Source organism: Leuresthes tenuis, unplaced genomic scaffold (genome assembly GCF_036924035.1).
Source record: "Leuresthes tenuis unplaced genomic scaffold, fLeuTen1.0.hap1 SCAF_7, whole genome shotgun sequence".
Lineage (NCBI taxonomy): Eukaryota > Metazoa > Chordata > Actinopteri > Atheriniformes > Atherinopsidae > Leuresthes > Leuresthes tenuis.
In genome coordinates, this window is record NW_027325361.1 from 18,069,716 (window position 1) to 18,091,710 (window position 21,995).

At 39.3% G+C, this 21,995-nt stretch overlaps 1 protein-coding gene across 1 annotated transcript; it reads left to right on the forward strand.

Moving 5' to 3' along the window:
• The first annotated feature begins 666 nt into the window (after window positions 1-666).
• ghrhrl (growth hormone releasing hormone receptor, like) lies at window positions 667-21,767 on the forward strand. Its single transcript, XM_072389646.1, has 13 exons — window positions 667-768; window positions 9,214-9,319; window positions 9,838-9,945; window positions 12,733-12,824; window positions 14,305-14,408; window positions 15,058-15,190; window positions 15,340-15,493; window positions 16,799-16,859; window positions 17,211-17,280; window positions 17,590-17,681; window positions 18,373-18,502; window positions 19,086-19,127; window positions 20,817-21,767. Exons 1-13 carry the CDS (start codon window positions 715-717, stop codon window positions 20,916-20,918), a joined length of 1,248 nt encoding a protein of 415 aa, XP_072245747.1. The 5' UTR covers window positions 667-714; the 3' UTR covers window positions 20,919-21,767.
• The last annotated feature ends 228 nt before the right edge of the window (window positions 21,768-21,995 follow it).

Consider the following 21,995-nt stretch of genomic DNA (forward strand, 5'->3'; position numbering starts at 1 on the left):
GAATCTTATCTTGGTTCACTGTGTGCCGGGGACCTGAGAAAACAGACAAAAATAAAATCCAAGAATTAGAAGCAGAAGAAGAAGAAAAGCTCAACATTCCACAAAAAAAAAAACAAGATCTCAGGAATTAAATGGGGAGGGGCAAACCAAAATATTTCAATTTCAATTATGTTTTCTGTTTTTGTTGCTGCTTTTTTAATTTGATTGTGTTTTTTCCCTCTTGATTTGGTTTCTGTGGTGTTGGAAGAAAGTTGCCGCCTCTTCTGTTTGATGAAACGTGTTTTTCGCTTTTGTGTATTTGGCGACACAAAGTGGCTCAGGAAAGCAAGAGCTGCAGGGCCTCAAACTGTCCTTCAGCCGCAAAGCAAGAGATGTGAGACGACGTTTTCCTTCAAAATACAATTCATAATTTGTTTCTTCACATGCACAGCATGACTTAGCTACCTGTAAATCCCACCCGTTTGAATCGGCCTGTTGGTTGCTGATCTTTGCATCGCTCTTGGGATGTGACAAAAGTCATTAAACTGCAAGAATCCCCAACTGACAGCTAAAATAAAGGTGGGCTTTTATTGTGGAAACAAATACCGGAATCCCCGCTTTTATGGTGCTGCAAATTTGACTTCATATCCACCTGGAGGGAGCGCAGCACCCGGACCTGCTGGAGTGAGTCTCAGCAGAGCGCCACGGTTGGACCGTAAAGGAGGAGCCGGCAGCATGTCCCGTCTCCACATCAGAGGGCTTTTTCTCTCTTATTGTTTGGCCCAAGCTGTGAGTAATCTACTTTAGCTGCATGTTTATTTGTGTTTTTAAACCAAACCAAGTGTAGGCGATAACTTGGCGCACTCTGCTTGAAACTGTAGGCTGAAAGATCTAATCTAACTGGGACAAATACTTCTAAAAGGTTATTTTTTCTAGTGTGATGATGAGGTAAATCATGCTTGAAAGCTGAGGAAAATGACACAGGTGAAACTGGTGGAGACGTCCTACCTTAGTGTGCAGGCGTGTGATTTTTCTTTTTTGAAGGCACAAATGCACCTCAGTGTGCGCGCTCTTGTATCTGTCTGCAGAGACCCGTTTGGCCCCTCACACGGGTTCAAAATGATTTTCTTATGGTTTAATCTATGCATGACAAATTAATGCAACACCTTAAGAAAACATAGCAGAGAACGTCAATGTCTTCCCAAAAGAAGATGAAAATTGTGTCCATTACTATCACGAGGTGTCAATTCAACACATGCAAGCTTTCACTAATACCCTCACCATGAAACTGCATCTTTCATTGAATGTGGACAGCCTATCACTAACACAGCCAGTGTTTGTTTTGCATGATTTTAAAGTTCTTCAAAGTTGCAGTTCACACTCAAATAACTCCAGTTCCAGTTGACCGTGTGCTTAAAGTTTGGTCTCAGCTTAGCTTTTAGGCTATCAAACTGGAGGGAGGCTTAAAGATTGAAAGCTTTTTAATATGTAAAGCCCTCTTTGTAACTGGACAAATTAACATAACTTTACGTATATGTGCATGTGAGCATGAGTGTGCCATAAATTTTGTGGCATATGGCACAAGGATGCAAGCATGGACAGATTGCTTTAGAGGAGATTTTGGTCCATATTGCAGCATGTTCCCAAAACACTTCTTCCACTCCACCATGTTCCAAAGGTGTCCCTTTGGACTGAGATCTTGTGACTGTGGGGTGGAGTGGGGGAGCATTTCAGTCCAGTTAATTCACTGTCATGCTTAGGGAACCAGTGCATATGAATATTCATATTTTGCCAACATTGTTCTTTACTGTGTGTTTTATGGGCTTTATGTGGCATGGTACAGGATATGTGTGTGTGTGTGTGTGTGTGTGGGCGCGCACATGCATGTGTGCTTAGATCATAAACTAAGACCTGGATACAAAATCACAGGTGGACGTCTGTATCTTATATGTTGCTTTGTGTTAATGTGAACACCGTAAAAGCAAACATGTGTTGCTAAACTGCTACCATCTACTCTGCTTACAAATGTGACACGTTATTGGCATGTCTTGTGAAAATGAGCCAAATATCACATCATGACATCTTTGGTCCCCCAAAAAAAGTCCCCTGACGCGGAGTCTGAGTGTGATTGACAAGTTTCTTCTTTTTTTTTTTTTTTAATACATTTTATAACCACACTTCCTGAGTGAAATGACAAATGGAATAAAAAAAAAAAGAGGAAAGGAAAAAGAATATATCTGCACTGCCAAAATGCACCATTGCTATTTGATGCCTTTCTCTGTGTGCATCTGTTGGAGCACTTGTAGCTTTCATTGCAAATATGTAAAAAGACACCAGGTATGATGCTCTGAAACCTTTATTTACGTATGAACTTACGGAAAAACAAATGGGGTGGACAACAATTTGTGAATTCCCTTTATTGAAATGAGTACAGGCAAAAATAAGCTTATTGGCCTCTATTTTCCAACACCAGTTATTTTGTAATCCCAAATATACCCCACTCTGCTCTGTCCTGTCAGCTGTAAAGAGGCACATCAGGCAATTAATCGTGCATGTCACGCTAACGGTTTGTCATGTCCCATTTGTATGCATACAAGGCAGCTTTTATGGGGCGGCCATTGTAACACTGCCACCTAGTTAATTTCCTAACCGCATAGAAATGTGAGAAACACAAACTGGTGGTGTGATGATCTGCATGCTGCAGGGAGAAAAGGAGCAGGGCGCACCCTCGCCAATGTGCACCTCCTCAGTCTCTGTTCGTCTCTGTTTCAAATGAAAACACAGTCCCGGTGAGCGAGACGAATGCACCGCAGTACACTGGGGCAGCTTTTATCTCTTGTCTCCATGAATGTTGAAATATGATTAAAATGTTGCACTTTAGCCAGCACCTGAGAGGAAAAATGAAATGGGAAAGGGTAAAAAGGATTATCGAAAGAAATAGGGCAGGAGAATCATCTTCTTATGAGCTTTATCCAGTTCATTAATTACAGCACAAAAACACAGGTTACAAAGATGAGTCTTCTTAGTAAAATGAGGTTTTGATCAGTAAAGTTCAGAAGTACTGTACAGGTGGAGAAACTTGATTTCGATGGACCGCCTTCAAATCTTTATGCTGCGCTCATCTGTCTCCAGCTTCTCAAACTCTTGACAAGAAAGGCAAATGAACTCATTTTCAAAGAATGTCAAAATCATCCTTTGTGTATACGTAATTAGAACTTCAGAGGCTGACCTTGTTTGTGCTCTGTGTCTGATTGAAAGAACAAATTTCATATTTTCGTTCTGTGCCAGAGTACGGGAGGTTACAAGTGCACCTGATTCGCTGTTGAAAATAGAAAGCAACATCTGCAAAGTGAGCCCGATGCTGTGCCCCCTTTTTTGGGTAGTTGGTGGATAATAGGCTTCACCTCTCAGAGAACATTTTTACTGCAGACTGCAGAGTAACCTGGCAGTGTGAAGACCCTTTAGCGCTGCATTTAGTTTCAGGGTTTATATTATCCAGACTCACCTTGTGGAGTCTTTACCTCCCCATCTCTTCTTCTCCCTACCTCTGTTTCTTCCTCTCAAGTGCAGCATCGTGTCGCCCTTCATCACATCACGCTGTTGAAATACATGGGCACGTCATGTGCCCTCAGTGCTTGAAACAACCCGGCCTTGACTCTCTTTATTCCTCACCGCCTGATATTTTCTCTTCCTCAAACTCGCACTCCACTTTTATGTTGCATAAGACGTCGTCACAGCGTCCCCTCGTGTGAGGATGCCACCTCTCTGATGTTCAATTTCGTTGATACCATCTTCCAGATATTCTGGGTTATCTTATGAGTGCATAGAATCCTTCCAAAGTGAGTGTGACTGAAACGATCCTGAGGTACCAAACAGTAGAACAAGACAAAAATGTATGAAAAAACAAACCATTTCGGAAATGGTGTTGCCTTTTCTTCGATATTGCCTTCTTTTTAAAATGCTTTGCTTCCAGTTATGTTGCTTTGTTTATCGAAAGTGTTTCATGTTTTATGCATTGTTTGTGAAATGCAGTGTTTTCTGAGGAATTGTTTCTTTTCTAGTTTAATTTCTGTGTTCTGCTTCATGTTGTTATGTTTCGCACCTTAAGGCCAGCAGGACGCTTTCATTTAATCTCAGGACAATCTTGGAATGTATGGAGGCATGGAGCAATCGTTTACCATGTGGACGAGGAAGGGAAGATGCAGAAATATGTACATGCACTCAAAAAGGAAAAAAAAAGATCAGGCCTGTAACCATTTAAAAAAATAAACCAATTAAGAAGAGTTTAGCAATTAAAAGTCCAACGCACTGGAAGTAAAATAATGAATGAATGGATTTAAAGACCCTGAGAGGGAAAATAATAACCAAGCTTTGGATTGGTCATGTTATTCTGGGTTGCGTGTGCATAAAACCCAATTAAAAAAAATTCATTAAAAGTAGCTGGCACCCGTACTATGATACAGCCGTTTGAATGTGTTGTGATAAAGGGCATATCAAAGGAAGTCATGTTTGATGTTATGTGCCAAACCCCCCCAGCTTTATAGATGAATAGAACCAAGAGTCTATCACACTAAGAGCGAGAGGACCACCAAACCTTTGCAGACAAGTCACAGTGATGAGTTTCAGAACCGTCATCGGTGATAAATCTCAGTGCAAAGTGGCTACATGTAAATGTCACCATAATCCAGCAGTGATTGAGTTTACGCTTGTAGAGCAGTAAATGCCCTTAACCTTAATTAACCTTTTGTTAATTCACAGAATAAACAATGAATTCTGTTTCCACAATCACAGTTTAGCTAAGAAAAGTACACAGCTGTCCTGCCTGGAAGCTTACGACAGCGTTTGTCTCCGCTGGAGAAAATATAAACCTTTTTATTTTCTATAGGCTCTGAACTGAAAGAGTAACTTGCACAGTAACACTTTACGTTATATCATTGGCGTTGCGTTAAGAAGTAAGAGGAGTGACAGAGTTTTTCAGCATCTTCATTCATCAGTGGCGAAGGCGGCGGTGGTGCTGATGAGGAGACGGGTGCATATTTGTTCCCACTCAAAGAAAATGGGGAAAAAAAATACCTCTCTCAGCAGGAATGTGTGCAGTTTAGTGTTTTTGTGTTCTGGTGTAGATTTTATCACCATCGCTTTATTATGTACATAACTGGTTTATTATTGTGCACAAACACAAACACTGGTTTATATATATAAAAAACACAATTATTTGTGTGAGCATGTGTGTGTCGGCTGCACAGTGATGTGGTTGTTAGCACCGCTGCCTCACAGCAAAAGAGATCCAGGTTCGAATTCCATTTGGGACCTTTCTGTGTGGAATTTGCATGTTCTGGATGTGTGTGTGTTTCTCTCTGAGTACTCAGGCTTCCTCTTACCATCCAAAGAAAAGCATGTTAGGTTGATTGGTGATTGTAAAATTGACCCCGGGAGTGAGTGTGCATGGTTGTTTGTCTTGTTTTTCTCTGTGGGGCCCTGTGATGGACTGGTGACTCATCCAAAATATGAGCTCGCCACTCGACCATGGCAGCTGGGATAGACACCACCACCACCCCTGACTTCGATTAAGTGGGTATCAAAAATATATGGTTGTATGTGTGTGACAGCTGTTGAATATGTTAACTGTTCAACAGCAAAGAGGGGCCGGGAGAGTTTTTGTGCTGGGGAAAATGGAATATATGTCAAATGCATCGATATAAATTTCAAGGCACAACATTGTTTATGAAAATGTGTTAGTTTGTTGAAAGGAATAAGTTCATTTGAATACATTTTTCTTTTCTGCATTATTCAAATTCATGATATCCCTTATTTTCATGTGTGATAATGATGAAAGCCTCTATATTTTGGATTAACGATGTTCTTTAATGCTTATCTGGTGTTTTGGTACTAATATCAAAAGCTTTTTTTTTTTTTTAATCGGTAAGATTAAACCCTTCCTCCTCCTGCCTATGACATTGTTTTTCCAACAATGTCACATCTCACTCAGTTCAAAGGCCATCAAATCCTTTCTCGTGGCTGTGAGCAGGTGCAGCTGTTGTTGTTTCCCATACAGAGAAACTCTTAGATGTTTTTAATAGAAATATTCATATTGCACAGCAGCTTTTCCTATGGGAAAGCGTTCGGAGAGCTGGTGGCTCGGGGAAATTTTGCTTCTCCAGAGGAATGTTCTGTGATCCTGCAGGAATTTGGTTTCAGAAGCTTTGTGTCACGAAAAGTTCAGTGGAAATTTGTCACAAAGACATTTTGTTTTCCCTTCAGGCGCATTGAAATGAGACGGAGATGAACTGAAACCAGGACAAGTCTGAACAATATCAGTAACAGTGATAGATTTATCAGCACCGTGCCTGTGTCATGTTGTGTTGTTCTGCTGTGGTTAATTGGATGGAGAGAGGAGTGATGTAAATGGAACCCTTAAAAATTGCGCAGTATGAAGAAAAACAAAATATAATATCATTCTCCATATTTGAAATGATCCTGGAAATGGAGAGTCATCCTTTTGGTATTCCTGATTTATTTATATGCTTTTTAATTTTTTTTTGTTCCCCTTAATGAAATGTTGAGTAGTCTGATTACACAACCACAGTCAGGTGTCCAGGACTTTGGAGGTCGTTACATTGACATTTATTTCCTAAAGATTTACAATCACTTTCATTGCAATGGCTATTTGTCTAAATCTAATCATACAATTCAATTATTAACATTTTGGACCTTACTTTCATCCCTCTAACCAAGAGATATCCACATGATGTGACTGCATAAGGAGATTTCGGTCTCCAGAACATGAATAATAACTGGATCATGCACAGACACACTGTGCTGTCACTCCTTATGACATCCTATTGTAATTAACACAATAAAGTGTGGTGTGGTTTCTCAATTGGATGATGTATCATGACAATGCATACAAAGAAATACACATGAAATATAATGACAAATTTAAAAAGAGCATATAAACACAGTAAGGGAGACATTTCATCAGGCAGCACACTGTTGATGTGTCCTATCACAACCACCAACAACACCCTGCTCTGACCTTTCGATTGAGACCACTTAAGTTCACTGGCAGAGTAGATAATGAAATACATGACTTTTCAGTTCAAGCCATGGTGGTGTAGCACCTTCAACCTTTTCCCACTCACCGCTAACCATTCTTACCACAGAGAATTACAGGGTTATCGTCTCAGCATTGAAATGTATAAAAACAGCTAAACCAACGTTCCATCATTTCCTGGCTTTTGTAAACTTTGTGGTTAGATATGTCAAGTTCAATTTTGTATTTATATAGCACATTTACAACAACCACAGCTGCCCAAAGTGCTGTACAATGCAATAATAAAAACAATAAATACATCACAGATTAACTCAAGATGACAATAAAACAAGATTTTTGCCAGACAGCTTCAGTTTTCCTCATTATTAGCGTTCAATTTTGCAACACAGTAATCCAGTCAAGAAACAAAAATTACAAAAGTTTTCTATACTGGGGAGTGGTTTGTGGCTGCCACCAAGCTTATGCAACATTATAACATTAAAACAAGGTTCAGGGCGCTCATGCACTCACAATTGTTCTGACTATAGTTAACAGCGCTGGGCTACAGCTTTTCCAGCTAGAAATGATACACAGGTGGTTAATCTTAGCAAGATCCTGGGGACACCGTTCACTTCCACTGGGCAATAAACCTGTCGACCAAAGCAAGCCCATCCATGACACTGAATATAATTCAATAAGGCCATAATATGAAGCAAAATACAGCTCTCAAAACTAGCTAAAGAGAACTAATTCGCTAGCTAGGAACTTGCTAAAGCTGCTTATCTCATCCTTAAAAGTAGGTATTATGTCATTAAACACTACACATCTTTTGAATGTGGAACTTCTTGTGGCAAAGAAAGGGTGGATTCAAGCAGAAACAGTCTAAAATATGAAGTGAATGTTTTGGATGCTAACTCAGCCCATGTTACCATCCATTTTCTGCACCCACTTAATCCAATTCTGGGTTCAGATTTATCAACACAACAGAAAACTGGCACAGTGCTCTCATTACTGCTGATGAAGCCCCAATCTCTGCTTAAAACTCTCTCTCCACCTGGTCATCGCTTGTGAACAAGATACCAAGATGCAAAAGCTCCTCTCCTCGAGGAGGCAGAGATTCATCCCTGGGCTGGAGGTTCTTTCTATTTTTGTCTAATCTAATGTACCTTAGTGCTTAGCAGAAATACAAAAATACCCAGGGATTAAATCATTTTTAGCTCTTTAAACAAAGCATCGGGACTTTGAGCTCTGGGTGCTGTTGGTCGAAATGAGGCTTGTGGTGACAGGAGGAGTCGCCCCCTGCTGTCCAATGCCCAGGGCGTACGTTTTTCCCTCTGCATCAGATTAATTTTCAGATATATATGTGAAGTTCATTTTTCACCTCACTATCACAGAACATCATCCAGTCTGCTAGGCATAGGTGTTCTATGTTCATATCTATATTGTTAAGCCTTATTCAGACTGTCGTTGGTTCACAATTATTGTTCAAAACAGTCCCTTCTCTAAAGCTTCCTGTTTTATATTAGTTTACATGCTCAAAATCACAGTATGTTCTCTGCTCCATCATTTGTTCATATGAAGACAGGGGGGTTTTTGGACCATATACTATTGCGACCACAAATCTCCACAAACAAGTCATCATACACCCATTTATTTTTTTCTGTATTTCCTCCATCCATCCTCCTCCGACATTACTCCCTAATCTACTTTACATCATCCCATAACATTCTCAGAAACAAAATTCATCTCTGTCTATCTGAAATTAATGTCAAATGCAAATCCAGTATCCAGTTCTACTTTTTTTTTTTTTTTTGGCATCAGGAAATGTAAAAAAACTGAAGAATCACCGATAGCTCCATCCGTTTGGTGCTGTTGTTGGAACTAGGATAATTATCTTTGTCCTTAAGGGCAAACTTTGTTAATGGATCATCCTAACTTCCCCTCTCTGTGCACAGTAATGAAAGATTATTGTGCTTAATGCCACCCATGAAAATAGGTGGGTTTTGCCAAAAGGGTGCCATTTTGGGAGAGCAAAATGAGTCACTGTCCCCTCTAGGACATTCACTTCTTTCATACACATAAAATGTCTTTTTTAATGGTGTCAATGACCACATAATCCACCTGCTTTAATACCCCTGAAAATGTTTAATCAAACATGCCTTCCCTCCATTTTCCCTTATTGCCTTATGTCCTGCCTTTAGGCTTCGTCGCGTCTGCACCCTGAGTGTGAATACATATTTCAGCTGGAGAAAGAGGAGCACCATTGCCTTCAGTACATTGCTGAGGAGGGAAACAGAAGCACAGAAGGTGTGTTTGCATTTTCAAAACAGCCAGCCTGTAACAGCATCTCATGTAAATTCAAGAGTGGCTGTGACTGTGATTTGAAATATACTGCAGATGGTCACATTAAGTACAAAAGAGCCTATACTGGAATAAATGCTTCACAGAGAATAATTTGTTTCCTGGGAAGATCATTGAAGGCATCCGAACTGCTGAATGAAAACACACTGAGTGATCTATCACAGAGACACATCTGCAGATTAAAGCATGAAGCATGGTTACAAAAGGATTTATGCAGCTAATCTAATTTAAGATAAAGGTAAGCTAAAACAGTTCATCATTTTTTTCTATTTCAGTGAATATAGGAGTGAGAATGATGATTTGGAAGAATGGTTTTGGAAGTATTGTTCACACCATTCATACACTGATTCTTTATGAGTATGTATTTCAAATGTGGATTTCAGATATACGTTATTTTTCTCTAAAAACTACTCTAATGTGGACATTTTTAACCTGTTTTCCTTTTCTAAACCTCCTCTGAAAAGGTTGTCGGCCATTCTGGGATGCAGTTAGTTGCTGGCCTCGAGCAGTCGTCGGGGAAACTGTCCAAAGAGCTTGTCCTGCAGTCTTCTCTCTTTTCAAAAACAACACAGGTGACTATAAGATCTGATACAGTGGTAAAATTAGACTGATATTTAGCCGAAATATTCTTCTGCTGAAATCAAAGGATTTTTTTCTTTATACTCATGAATTCATACATAAAGCGTGTTTTAGCTATTTATTTTCCATTCAGCCAATAATCTGCTTGCTTGGGTGTACTATGATTCAGGCAGGCTGCCAGATTGTCACAGGACACTGCAATTTAATTTCTAACAAATAGATTAACAGGTTTAAAGGTGTGTAAAGATTGTGAAACGTGGGATATTTAGCAAAATGAGCAAAAGGAATAACACAGTCATTGAGCTCTGTGAGGCTACACTGAGGCACAGTGATGCTTCAGGCTAAATGCACATGCCATGTTCATGTCATATCGGATGAATGGTCGAAACGGGATGACTCAAAAGCATCCCTTCACAGCGCTGAGGTTCGTATGATAGAGAAGTGGATTATATCCATCATATTTCTGTTTAATATTGAACAAAGGATCACGCTGATGTTAGGCATACACTTTCAGAAAGTACAATTTTTTTTCCTGTTTTGATGTGCCTATTTAAACTTAGATGTTGACATTTTACAAGAGGGAGAGTTAACACTGATACGATGTGAAAGCAGCTTAATGTCAGCGTGTTAATATACTTTTAACAATTCCTGACATTCTGAAGACCTTCAAATTGAATTAAAAGAAAAAAAAGAAGAAGAATTTCAATAAACTATCCAAATGTATTGAAAAAGAACTAAAAGTTATTTGTATCTCTTTTCTATACCTGTTTATATGGATCAAGGTCACAGTGGGCTGGAGCTCATCCCAGTTGTTCCAGGAACAGGGGCAGGTTACACCATAGATGGGTCGCAGGTCCATTACACCTCTAACAAACAAAGACATTTTCACATCCACACTCACCTCTACGATTTTTAAACCAATCAACCTAACAGCTACAGGCTCATCTCATTTGTATCATTTCAGCCTCTTCACCTCTTCTCTCCTCTGTCCTGTTGCCTGTGATCTGGAAATTATTCTCAACCAAATATTCTGAAGGATGTCTCAATTCCTTCAATGGAACTTGAGAAGAGAAGGAAGAGGTGTGTCGAAGGAGCTGGAACCCATGATATCTGAAGAGGGCGCAACACTTTTATTTGAATTAAAAGTAGATATCTACGTTGTTACTAACGGGATTCTTGCTCATATGACAGATTTGATTAAATAAAGTGGTAGACTGCAACATAAAATAGTTAGATAGTGTAGATGTGTCACACGTCATATTAATTAACGTTGGTTTAAAATGACGCCCTTCAGCAAGCATGTCTCATTTTGTTAAATGCCTCCTCTGTCCTCGTGTTTGTCCTTGTCTCTTCCGCTCGCGTCTCTGGTGAAGGCAGGAGGAGAGAAGTCGAGTCGAGGATTCAAGTGTGTGCAGTTTTTAGAAATGGTGTAAGGGCCATTCTGTGGACTGTGGCAGAAAACAGCTCAAGAGAAAACCACCTCAGGGACAGGCTGAGCACACAAACATCACAAAGAATGGCTCCGGTCAACTGAGGAGAGAGTGAACTATACCACAGTGCCACCAACAATAAAGTATATGTATTGTAAAAAAAAAAAAAAAAAGAAAATAGAGAAATTAATTTGTTAGCATACTGTTCACATAACCTGAATTAACCAGTACACGACGGCTTTGCTGCATAAAAAGGGGCTGAGTGTTTCCACTTGTTTTTCACAGTAGTGAAGACAGAAAGAGAAAACCGTAACTCCAAAGGCTGCAGTATATTTTCCAGAAGTCCAGGAAACAGTGCTGAAGAAGAAAAAAAAAAACTCCAGAGAAGTCCCAGAGGGTTCTCTGAAATTGTTTTCAGCCCATATCATTTGCTGCACATAGAACCAGGGGGTTCGTGGGCTACATGACCAAAGGTCAAGGAGGACAGGCAAGAAACCTGATTGTAAAAACTTGCATGAATAAGTCACAGCTTTTAATCTATGGACAGAGGGCATCAAAGAATAGCTTAAAGGGGATGCAGTGCTTCAGTTTGGTTGTAAGCAACAAAAAAAACCCACAAGGGAAAGAAGATTTTGCCAAAAGTTAAACATGACAGAGATCCTATCATGCTGGGGATTTGTTTATCTGACTCTGGTCCATGATTCTTTGAATATGAATAAAATGAATGATAAAATCAGAAGATCATAAAGGCGTTTCAGAGTGAAATGTCTCAGAAATAATACAGTATGGTAAATTTTCAAATGTACACATAAAGCAGCACAAAATAATGGTTGGTCACAAATGACTGAAGACTGCCTGAAACTACTGTTTGAGGAGTGGAAGAAGCTTCTAAAAGCTTCTAAACGCAAGACATGCATTACGTGCCAGTTGTTGCCAGATGCTGCAACCGAACATTTCTATTTTTTATTTCACTCCATGACAAGTCAAGTAACTTTAGATAATTTATTTCAAAGGTTCTTATCATGCAAACCTGGGCTTACATGCATTTCATTTAAATATATTTCTGAATTCTGTGTTTCTCATTCAGAGGTGATTCTTGGGTTTGTCTCAGAATGTCATTAGCTGTGCAGATGAGGCCTAAATGTGCAGTCAGGTGGTCACCAAAATGATTAGCATTTATCTTGAGAGGAACATAATGTCAGTACTATATTTTACCGTATGACATTCCATGTAGTAATTTTATATTTGTTTTATTTATTTTCTTTTGTTATTTTCTAACCTTATTTATAAATGAAAGCCAACATCTCTGGGGTATAGTTGACTTCTTGATCTGTCCATGTCTTTTTGTAGGGTCAGTGAGCCGAAACTGTACAAATGGAGGTTGGTCAAGGCCTTTCCCACCGTACCATGTTGCCTGTAATGTGGAAGATGAGATTCCTGAGGTGAGAGTCGATGAGGCGAGGCAGCTTAAGAGGTCAGATGGAAGAAAAAGGAACTCCAGATGGAGAGCACAGAGGTCAGGCAGAAAATTAGAAACAGGAGGAGCAGGAACAAGCAGACAGCCAATAGAAAAAAGGGAGCAGGATGACCCATCTTACTCAACTTCAAAATCAACAAAAAAGCAGTCTGAGTATGTCATGTTTTTTTTAGATGAGGGAGGACTCAAATGCAGGTGGTACATAAAGTAGATAAAGAATTCAGGAATCTTTGAAGAATCTTACAAAAGTAAAACGGATGGCAACATGAATCCAAATGAAAAACAAGTGAAGAGCCGGAAACAAAAACATCCACATCAACACGAGTGTTGGAAAGATACAAGCTCCAAGAACCCAAGCATACAAGCATACTAAGGGAGGACAAACACAAGGCAGGTGTATTACACTAAACTACGGCTATAGGCGAATAGTCAATAATCCCCTCCTATTGTCTTTTCCAAAATCCCTTCCTAAGATTAAGGAAGGCTTAGGAAAAGATGGCCGTGCTTCAACAGAAATCTGACCTCAAGTAACCTACAGGACAGCTGTGATGTGGGTCTGCTGTGTTGAAGACACTGTTCAAAACCCATTCTACAGAAAGTGTATTCAGTATTCAAAATCAGTTAGTAGCTGATATTCAAACATTGCTTTGAATGTTGTTGTAAGCAATTGTTCTTTCTTTCCACCGTCTCCTATGTTAAAGGAGTTAATAAAGGAAGCACTGATGTTTGAGAATTCATACAGTTCTCATCATGGCTACTACTCAGATCATGGTAATGTACAAGATGCAAAACTAAACAGAGTGCACAAGGCAACAAGTTCTATGAGAGAAAACAGGAAGTAAAGCTAACCAAGGTGCAGAGGGAAAATCAATTTCAAGTTAATACAGAAACGAGGTAGACTAAAATAAAGGATTAACACTAAAAGAAAGAGACAGAACACTACAAAATCCATAAACCAGGACAAAATTAAAAAGAAAACTAACATGTTTCAAGAGCTGGATTTCTCTTTAATCACAAAAGGTTATTGTTCTACTAGTTAACTGCTTAACTGCAGAGGAAAGGGAGATCCTTTCAGACGTAAATGTGAAAATACTTTTGCAAGGAAGAATGGAATGTCACGCATTGGGTAATAGCTGAAATTATCTTGTTTCACAAAGAGAGAATGGTGCTTGATCGCGCTGTAGTTTTGGGGGGTACGCTAGCATCAGTACTATATAGAGCACATTTTGTTTTGATGTAAAAGACATTTTAATCTTCCAAAAGATGGAATGGAAAGAGCTTTCTCGTACTTATCTCTCAGCGATTTCTTCATTGCAATTCAGTCTCAAGTTTGCAAGTAATTTGGTCTCATTTGAAGGCATTACATGCATTTTGAAAAGCTTTGATATTTGGGTATAATGACCTTGGATGCAAAATCCTCATTTTTCTTTTTGTCCTGCTTTCAGACTGAGGAGTCGTACTTTGCCACTGTGAAGCTGATATACACCATCGGCTACAGCATCTCTCTGGTGGTGCTGGCCGTTGCCGTGTTGATCCTGTTGCTCTTCAGGTATGAGCTGATTGAATGAAGAGGGGGCTCTGGTCATCCAGAACACATTTTTTGTAAACTTTGGGAAGCACAACAGTATCCGACTCAATTTCTGTTCAGACTTAATTAAGGACACAACTCACTGAGGGCTCCTAGAACAATAGAAAGGCATTGTTGCTCTGCAAACAAACAACATTACTCCAAGGCCTTCACAGGTGTTCCATAAAGCCTTTAATACCTGCTGCCACTCATCGGTTTTGGTCATGCCGTAGACCAAATACGATGCCTGAGCTGCCAAAAGACAAGCCTTGTTAGCCTAAAATTTACATTTAAGTGACTAAAGTAATTAACAGAGCGTAGAAACATAAAACCTATTCATAAATGTTTTCTGTTTTCTCTTTCCAGCTGGTGTGCTGCTCTATAAATTTTGCTCTGATAGCACCAAGACATTAGGGTGCCATTAAAAAGAATATGTCTGTGAAAGAAAAGAAACTCGATAAGGGTTGATAGAAAGGAACAAATGAATGGGTGAATATGTAAATTAAAAAACTGTGTAAATACAAAGAGAAGTATGTCAAAGATGAAATGAATGTGTGAGTATAAAGATTGATTGTATTTGTTAGTTGAGCAGCGTGATACGGCACTGTGTGTGTTTGCCTGTTTCCAACAGGAGGCTGCGATGTGCCAGGAACTTTATTCACATCCAGCTCTTTGTCACGTTCATCCTGAAATCTGCGGCGGTGTTCATAAAGGATGCTACTCTGTTCTCCAGTGATGACACCAACCACTGCACCCTCTCCACCGTAAGATAAATACCCTCAGGACAACAGGATTTTGGCTGTTTAAAGAACTTCCTTCTGGGCAATCTTTTTTCCTGGTCTCATATTTCTGCATCGTTCTTGCTTACGCTCCGCTCTCTGTCCCTTTTGTCCTCCCTGTTTTTTCTGTGCAGTTTGCCTGTAAAGCTGCTGTGGTCTTCTGTCATTACTGTGTGATGGCCAATTTCTTTTGGCTCCTGGTGGAGGCGCTCTACCTAAATTCCTTGCTGCTCTCCTCTTTCTATCACAGTCGCCGATGCCTCTGGGGCTTCAGCCTGCTGGGATGGGGTGAGAATCATTTCATAAATCTTTGGACAGGATCCTAAATTTACATTTGATTTATGCATTATTTACAAAGTAAGGTGACTTCAGAGCCATTTTATGAGTTATTTATAAGATTAAATAAAAAGACTTGATGCTCAATCATCAAACAAATCTGCATGAAATTACTTCATGCAAATTGTTTGCGGTCTTTGCACTCTAATCTGTGTAAGTTTGGGCCAAAACCCTGCTGTATATCGTGTAGCCTTTTATCTCTGTAAATACATTTTTAAAATTAATATTCCAAGTTCTTAATGATCTTGATGATCCAGAAACGATTATACAGTTTCTGATTGCAGCGCCACAGAGCTCCTGTCTGTCAAACCCGCATGTGGTTTGGAATAAAACTCTACTTTGAAACCTGTCTGCTTTGTGCAATAAATATAATTTCCTATAGTTCAATTGACCCACCAAGGTTCTTGATTATTGTTTGTAATTATCAAGTCACATGACATCCCCAGATGGATGCCAGTTTGTCTTTCATAGTTTGAAGATTTGACTTATTTTACTTTCACTTCTCTGACGGGTCATTTGCCGAAAAATCTGTTATTTAATGTTTTTAATCTAAAGTAAAAAGCACGTACTCTCAATGATTTCTCTATCAAAGGGTCTAACATCATAATTTTAGAAAAACAATAGTGTTTTTTTGGGCAAAACTGAGCAGTGATCCTCCTTCATCAAAACAATGTTACACATTTCAAGCTGAAGAGTTCAAATGTATTTTTATGCCTGTTATAGTTCTTTGCTTCAAAGAAATTTCACAGCAGTCCTCAGAGAGGTATAAAGAAGCTGTAAGAACAGGTCTCCGGCTGATTATTTTAACAGAAAAAACTCCCCTGTGGTGTCCCCAGAAAACAAACCAAATCAAACTTAGTTTATATCCCTCAAGGCAGTCCCCACTAATGCACTTGATTGGGGTTGAGGTTTGAAAAAAACCCAATTAAAGTTGATTTCTCAAGATCGGCGTGGAGATTTAGAAGAAAGGGGTCACCGCCTGCTAGAGAGAGTGAGGAGGAATTTGTGTGAGGCAGGAAACCAATGACACCTGTTCATATTTTACATCAAAAGTACATACAGTTTAGTGCACAGAGCATAAAAATAATGCATCGGCTTTTAGTTTAGTTGTTGTTAATCAAACCAGAGCAGATATAGTTTTGGAAAAGTAATCCAACAGTTTCCCACACCGGTAGCTGACTAATTACGGTTCAACCACGTCAGTGTGTCTTGATTACATCTCCCTGACATTAATTGTGATTAACTTCCTCTCCACAGGTGTGCCTGTTTTCTTCATAGTCCTCTGGATTGGATCCAGGGTGTATTTTGAGGACACAGAGTTTGTATTAACTTCCATTACCTCTTCAATTTACACATTCACAGTTATTTATTACATATACTCAAGGCAGTTAATGAATTAGAACCACAGTGAAACTATTGAATATGGTTTGTATTACTTCATGATGTGTGGTGTAAATTTCTGTTGCAGTGATTAATACACACTCAAAGAGGAATATGAATGTAGATTTTCTTCACTAACTTTCCAGCTACTTCATAAATTTAAACTCACTTGTCCTCACACTGTTTGTGATCTGTTAGGAGGTTAGTTTTACACCACTTTAACTTATCAAATGTGATGCTGGAAGGAATTTCTACAGAATTATTGAAGTGAACATTTCTTCTCATGCAGATGTTGGGATATAAATGAGGACTCACCCTACTGGTGGATCATTAAGGGACCAATTGTTGTCTCTATAGCGGTAAATGCTCCCATTGTGCTGAAACAAAGAAAATAATAAACAGTTGATTGTTTGCCAAGGCTATTACAGTCTATTATACAGACAATTTGTGCACCTTCACTTTCAAGACATCTCTGAAAAAAAGACTGAAAGAAATCCTTTTGTGCAGTGCAAAAAAAACCCTGTCACACCAGTCCAAGTCATTCAAACACTTGACTGCACAGAGGGTTGCCATGACATACATAAATCATGTTGGTGTAAGAATCTTTTTGTACAGTTTCACACCTCTTAAAACTTTAACCTATTAAAGCCACAATTTTCTATCAACAGGTCAATTTCATGCTCTTCATAAATATCATCAGAATCCTGATACAGAAGCTCAATCCTCGGTTGATCCAGTTCAATAACTCCTCACAATACAGGTACAGTAATCCTTTAGCTTTAGACACAGTTGCAGACAGTGCTAATTCAGCTTTGACACTCATTTATTCTCTTTGTAGTTGAAGTTCAATTGTCAGGCTCCCACAGGTCTCGGACTTGCTTTCAAAAAATTTAGATTCACTTTTTCCGGATACAGACCGCAATGTCTGGTCTCTGAAACTGAAAACCGTTAAGCTTTAACAGTGTGATGATTGACACTTTTTCAAATACTCTTGTACTCTTAGTAGACTTTGTGATGTTAAAAGATGCAGGTTGTGCAAAAACTGCTAATAGACCACAGCATGGCACTGAATAATTCATTCAGTCACCACTAAACCACAGTCTACTCAGTCCGGCCACATCTACTTTGTCACTCACCGGAGGCTTGTCAGAATTTCTAATTGTAATAGGCTTACTAATTGACTGAAAGTGTTCCGGCACATCAAGTATTCTGAAGCTCATAAAAGACATATCAAGGTAAGTTAGAAGACGCTTGACTTAATTGCACCACCTAGCTGAGCTACAATGGTCCCATATCTGCTAACTGAAGCACGTGCACACAAGTGTCCTCATGACTGACATCTGATGGTCAGTGTGACTGCATGTCATCAGCATTCAGATTAGACAGGAACCAACTGACTCCCTCAAGTGGCTTCACCTCCCACATCTGATTTGTTTGCCTCTGTTTAACAGACGCCTGACCAAGTCTACCCTCCTCCTCATCCCTTTGTTTGGAACCCACTACATGTTCTTTAATTTTCTGCCTGACTACTTGAACGTGAACCTTCGCCTCTGTATCGAGCTCTGCATGGGGTCCTTCCAGGTACAAACACAGACAACACATTCGCTTTGCAATCTGCACTTTCATACGTAGTTAATGCATTGATAAAAGTCAAAATGATGAGTTCTACTTTGGCACCAGATTTTTTGTATGCAAAGGTATAGCTTAGGTATAGCTTAGCAATGCTGTGCTGGTTGGAATGTAAAAGAAGCTGGGCGTAAGATGTGTTTTCATCACGCCGAGAAACAAATGCAAAAGTGTCTAATTGAAGTCCTCTGCCTAATGTCAAGCACAAAATTGGATTTTCTTTTTGTCTGGGCTCTTTCCTGCAGATGAATTCAAGAACTTGACATATCTATCACTCTGTATATTGCAGTATAACAATAAAAGAAAAAGCAGGAACGTTCACAGCTTTTGCCTTTCAATCACAAAAGGCTTACAACAGTTTATCAATAAGATATGATTTAAAAAAACATCCAATAGTAGCTAACTGGCTGTGTGAGTGAAACATATTCTCATTCCTCAACATATCGACTCCAACTGGTGTCTGACGGTTAAGCTATTTTGACATTTGTAACTTCTGAATGAATATAAATGATGATGATTTAAATAATCTATTTTACAGGGGCTTCTTGTTGCAGTCCTCTACTGCTTTCTCAATCAAGAGGTCAGCACAAACCACACTACTCTTAAGCACTGACTACAATACATTCAACAAATCTCACAGATGATTTACAGATCTCCGCTGCATAATAAATCTGCTTAGCAAGATCATATGCCAGTGACAGGGGAAAGGTTTCCAGTCATCGGGGCTTAAAGTGCAAAAACAATTTCCCACATCTCTTCACTTCATTGCGTAAGGAAAGGACCCAGAGCGCTTATGTAACCATCAAGATTAATGTGAGGCCAACTTCCCATCAGTCTGAGGGCAACACCCGTCTGCTTAACTCTCACTGTGCAGCAGCTCAAAATCCATGTTAATGTCAAGTAGGTCCACAAAGATGATACCTGAACAACTGCCATATGGATTACTTACTTTAACATAAATGTATACACGTATCCGCTTGTGAATTAAAAACAGAGAAGCTTCAAATTAAGTTTAACTTTTGGTACTGTTTTGTATTCCTAAAGTTGTACATTGCACCTTAGACCAAAAAAAAAGTAGAGTAGTTGGACATTCTGTGAGATGAATCTAAATAGACTAATGTTTACATGCCCATGGCTGCTCATGGCTAATTCATTGCAAAGACTATGCAGGCTACCAGTCACTCTTTGCAAAGCAATAGCATGGGACTCTCTAGAGATTCATTGTACTTTGCGATGTGATGTTTAGAGTCTGCAGAGAGAGATGTTTGGAGCACTGGTTGCTTATTTTGCTATGTATTTTATAGAATACCTAAAATTCAGTTTCTCATCTAGATTAGAAACAAGTTGATTACATCAATAACTGCTGCTTTGTTAACAAATACAGCATTGTACAAATGTACGATCAGATCATTTTTCATCTTCAATCTCATTTGAAAATAATGACACATAGATTTAAACCTATGCCATATGCGAAAACCCAATTCCACAAAAAAGTTGGGACACTGTAAACTGTAACTGAAAACTGAGAGTGATGATTTGTAAATCTTAACAACCAATCTTCTATTCACAACAGAACATCAGAAGTGAGACATTTCACTGTTTCCTGAAAAATATCAGCTCTTCTTGAATTTGATGGCAGCAAAAGACTGTGGTGACATACTTGCGCATCTGGAAAGGCGCCATCAATGTTGAAAGTTATATACAGGTTTTAGAGCAACATATGCTCCCATTCGGACGTTGCATATTTCAGCAAGCCAATACTCAGCTGCTTACTGTATACTGTTACAGAGGAGTCCAGGCCTGGAGTTCACACCTTCACCCATTAAAAAACATTTGTTTCATCATGAAATGCAAAATACTATAACTATTGAGCAGCAGGAACCCTAAGCAAGGAAAGAATGGGACAACATTCCTCTACCAAAGGTCCAGCAATTAGTCTCCTCAGCTCCCAAATGTTCGTACCCCGTTGCGAAAAGAGGAGATGATACACAGTCATTCTATTGTAACTTTTTGAGAGGTGTTGCTGCCATCAAATTCAAGATGGGCTACATTTTTGATTATATAGTTTTCTATGTTGTATTCGCAACAAAATATTGGCTTATGATATTTACAATTAGTTGCATTCTGTTTTTAATGAAAATGTACCCAGCATCCCAACTGTTTTTGGAGTTGGGGTTGTGTATGCCTGTGGGGTTTTTTTTGTGCGTACGTGTGTGTGTGCGATGTGTGATTGCTAGCATCAGCTTTTGTATCTGTGCTTGTTTGACAGGTGCAGAAAGAGGTCCACATGCAGTGGCTGAGGTGGCAGGAAAGGAGTTATGGGGTAGTGTCGCCCGCTGCAAAGGGTAGCCAGATGGACACACCATTCTGACATCTTCCTGTTGGACCGTCGTGGGTGGCTTCTGTGCACATTGTCTTTAATGAGCTGTAAAGCACACGCAATGACAGTCATTGTTCATGCATCAGAGGCCTGAGTGTTTCAGTCATTTCAAATTGTGACAGACTGGCTACAGGAGTGGAGGAAGGAAATAATCCTTTCCACAGGAGAGTAATTCTGACATCTCTTGACATTTTACTTACATATCCTACATGGCAGCTTGTGACAATTCTCATATGCATGAGGAGGGTCAGCTTTTTAGATTTCCTTGGAGGCATCAACCGTCAAACTAATGAATAATAGTCTTAGGCTGACAATTGCATTGCCCTCAATTAGGATGTAAAATGTCCATCAGGTGTTGATTTTAATCAAGAAAACAACACGTTTTACTATTTGCATTTTCATGTGCTCACTATGTACATAGATGCTCAAGTAGGACGATATTGAAATTGAATGGCCTGTGGAGGGATTGATATCGTGGACTTTGCTCATGAAACTGTCAAGTGACACACAGAAAGAGCTCACAGTCACCTGAATTACTGCTAATGACTTTCACACCAGTAGTGTTATGTTTCATAACGCCTGTGTCTGTGTGTTGATCATCATCTGTCGTCGCACACTGACAAAGTTGTGTTTTTGCCAATTGGAATGTTTTGACCTCCTCAACTTTTCTATTTATTAATTTTACTTTGTCATGCTCGGAAGGGGAAATCTGCAAATTCTTGAACTTCAAAGGCACATTAACGAAAAACAATGTATTGTGTACTGGGAGGTTTAAAGCCAGTTGCAGTGTGATGAGTTCGGCAATGCCTTCTGATATCTCTGCATCACCACTGCCAACTGCTTTTCAGCACACAACTGAAAAATAAGTCTGTTTTGTGGTAGTGTTTTTGTAATATTACGTTTTAAGTATACATGCAAACATGTAATACAGTGTTTTCGACTGCATGGTATATACTGTATATATAATTAACCTACAAGCAACATAGTAACACAGAATTGTGGTGTTCTGGTCTGCACCAGTACATTCATTCTTTGCCTTCAATTGAATGTAAAATATGTTATACTTGC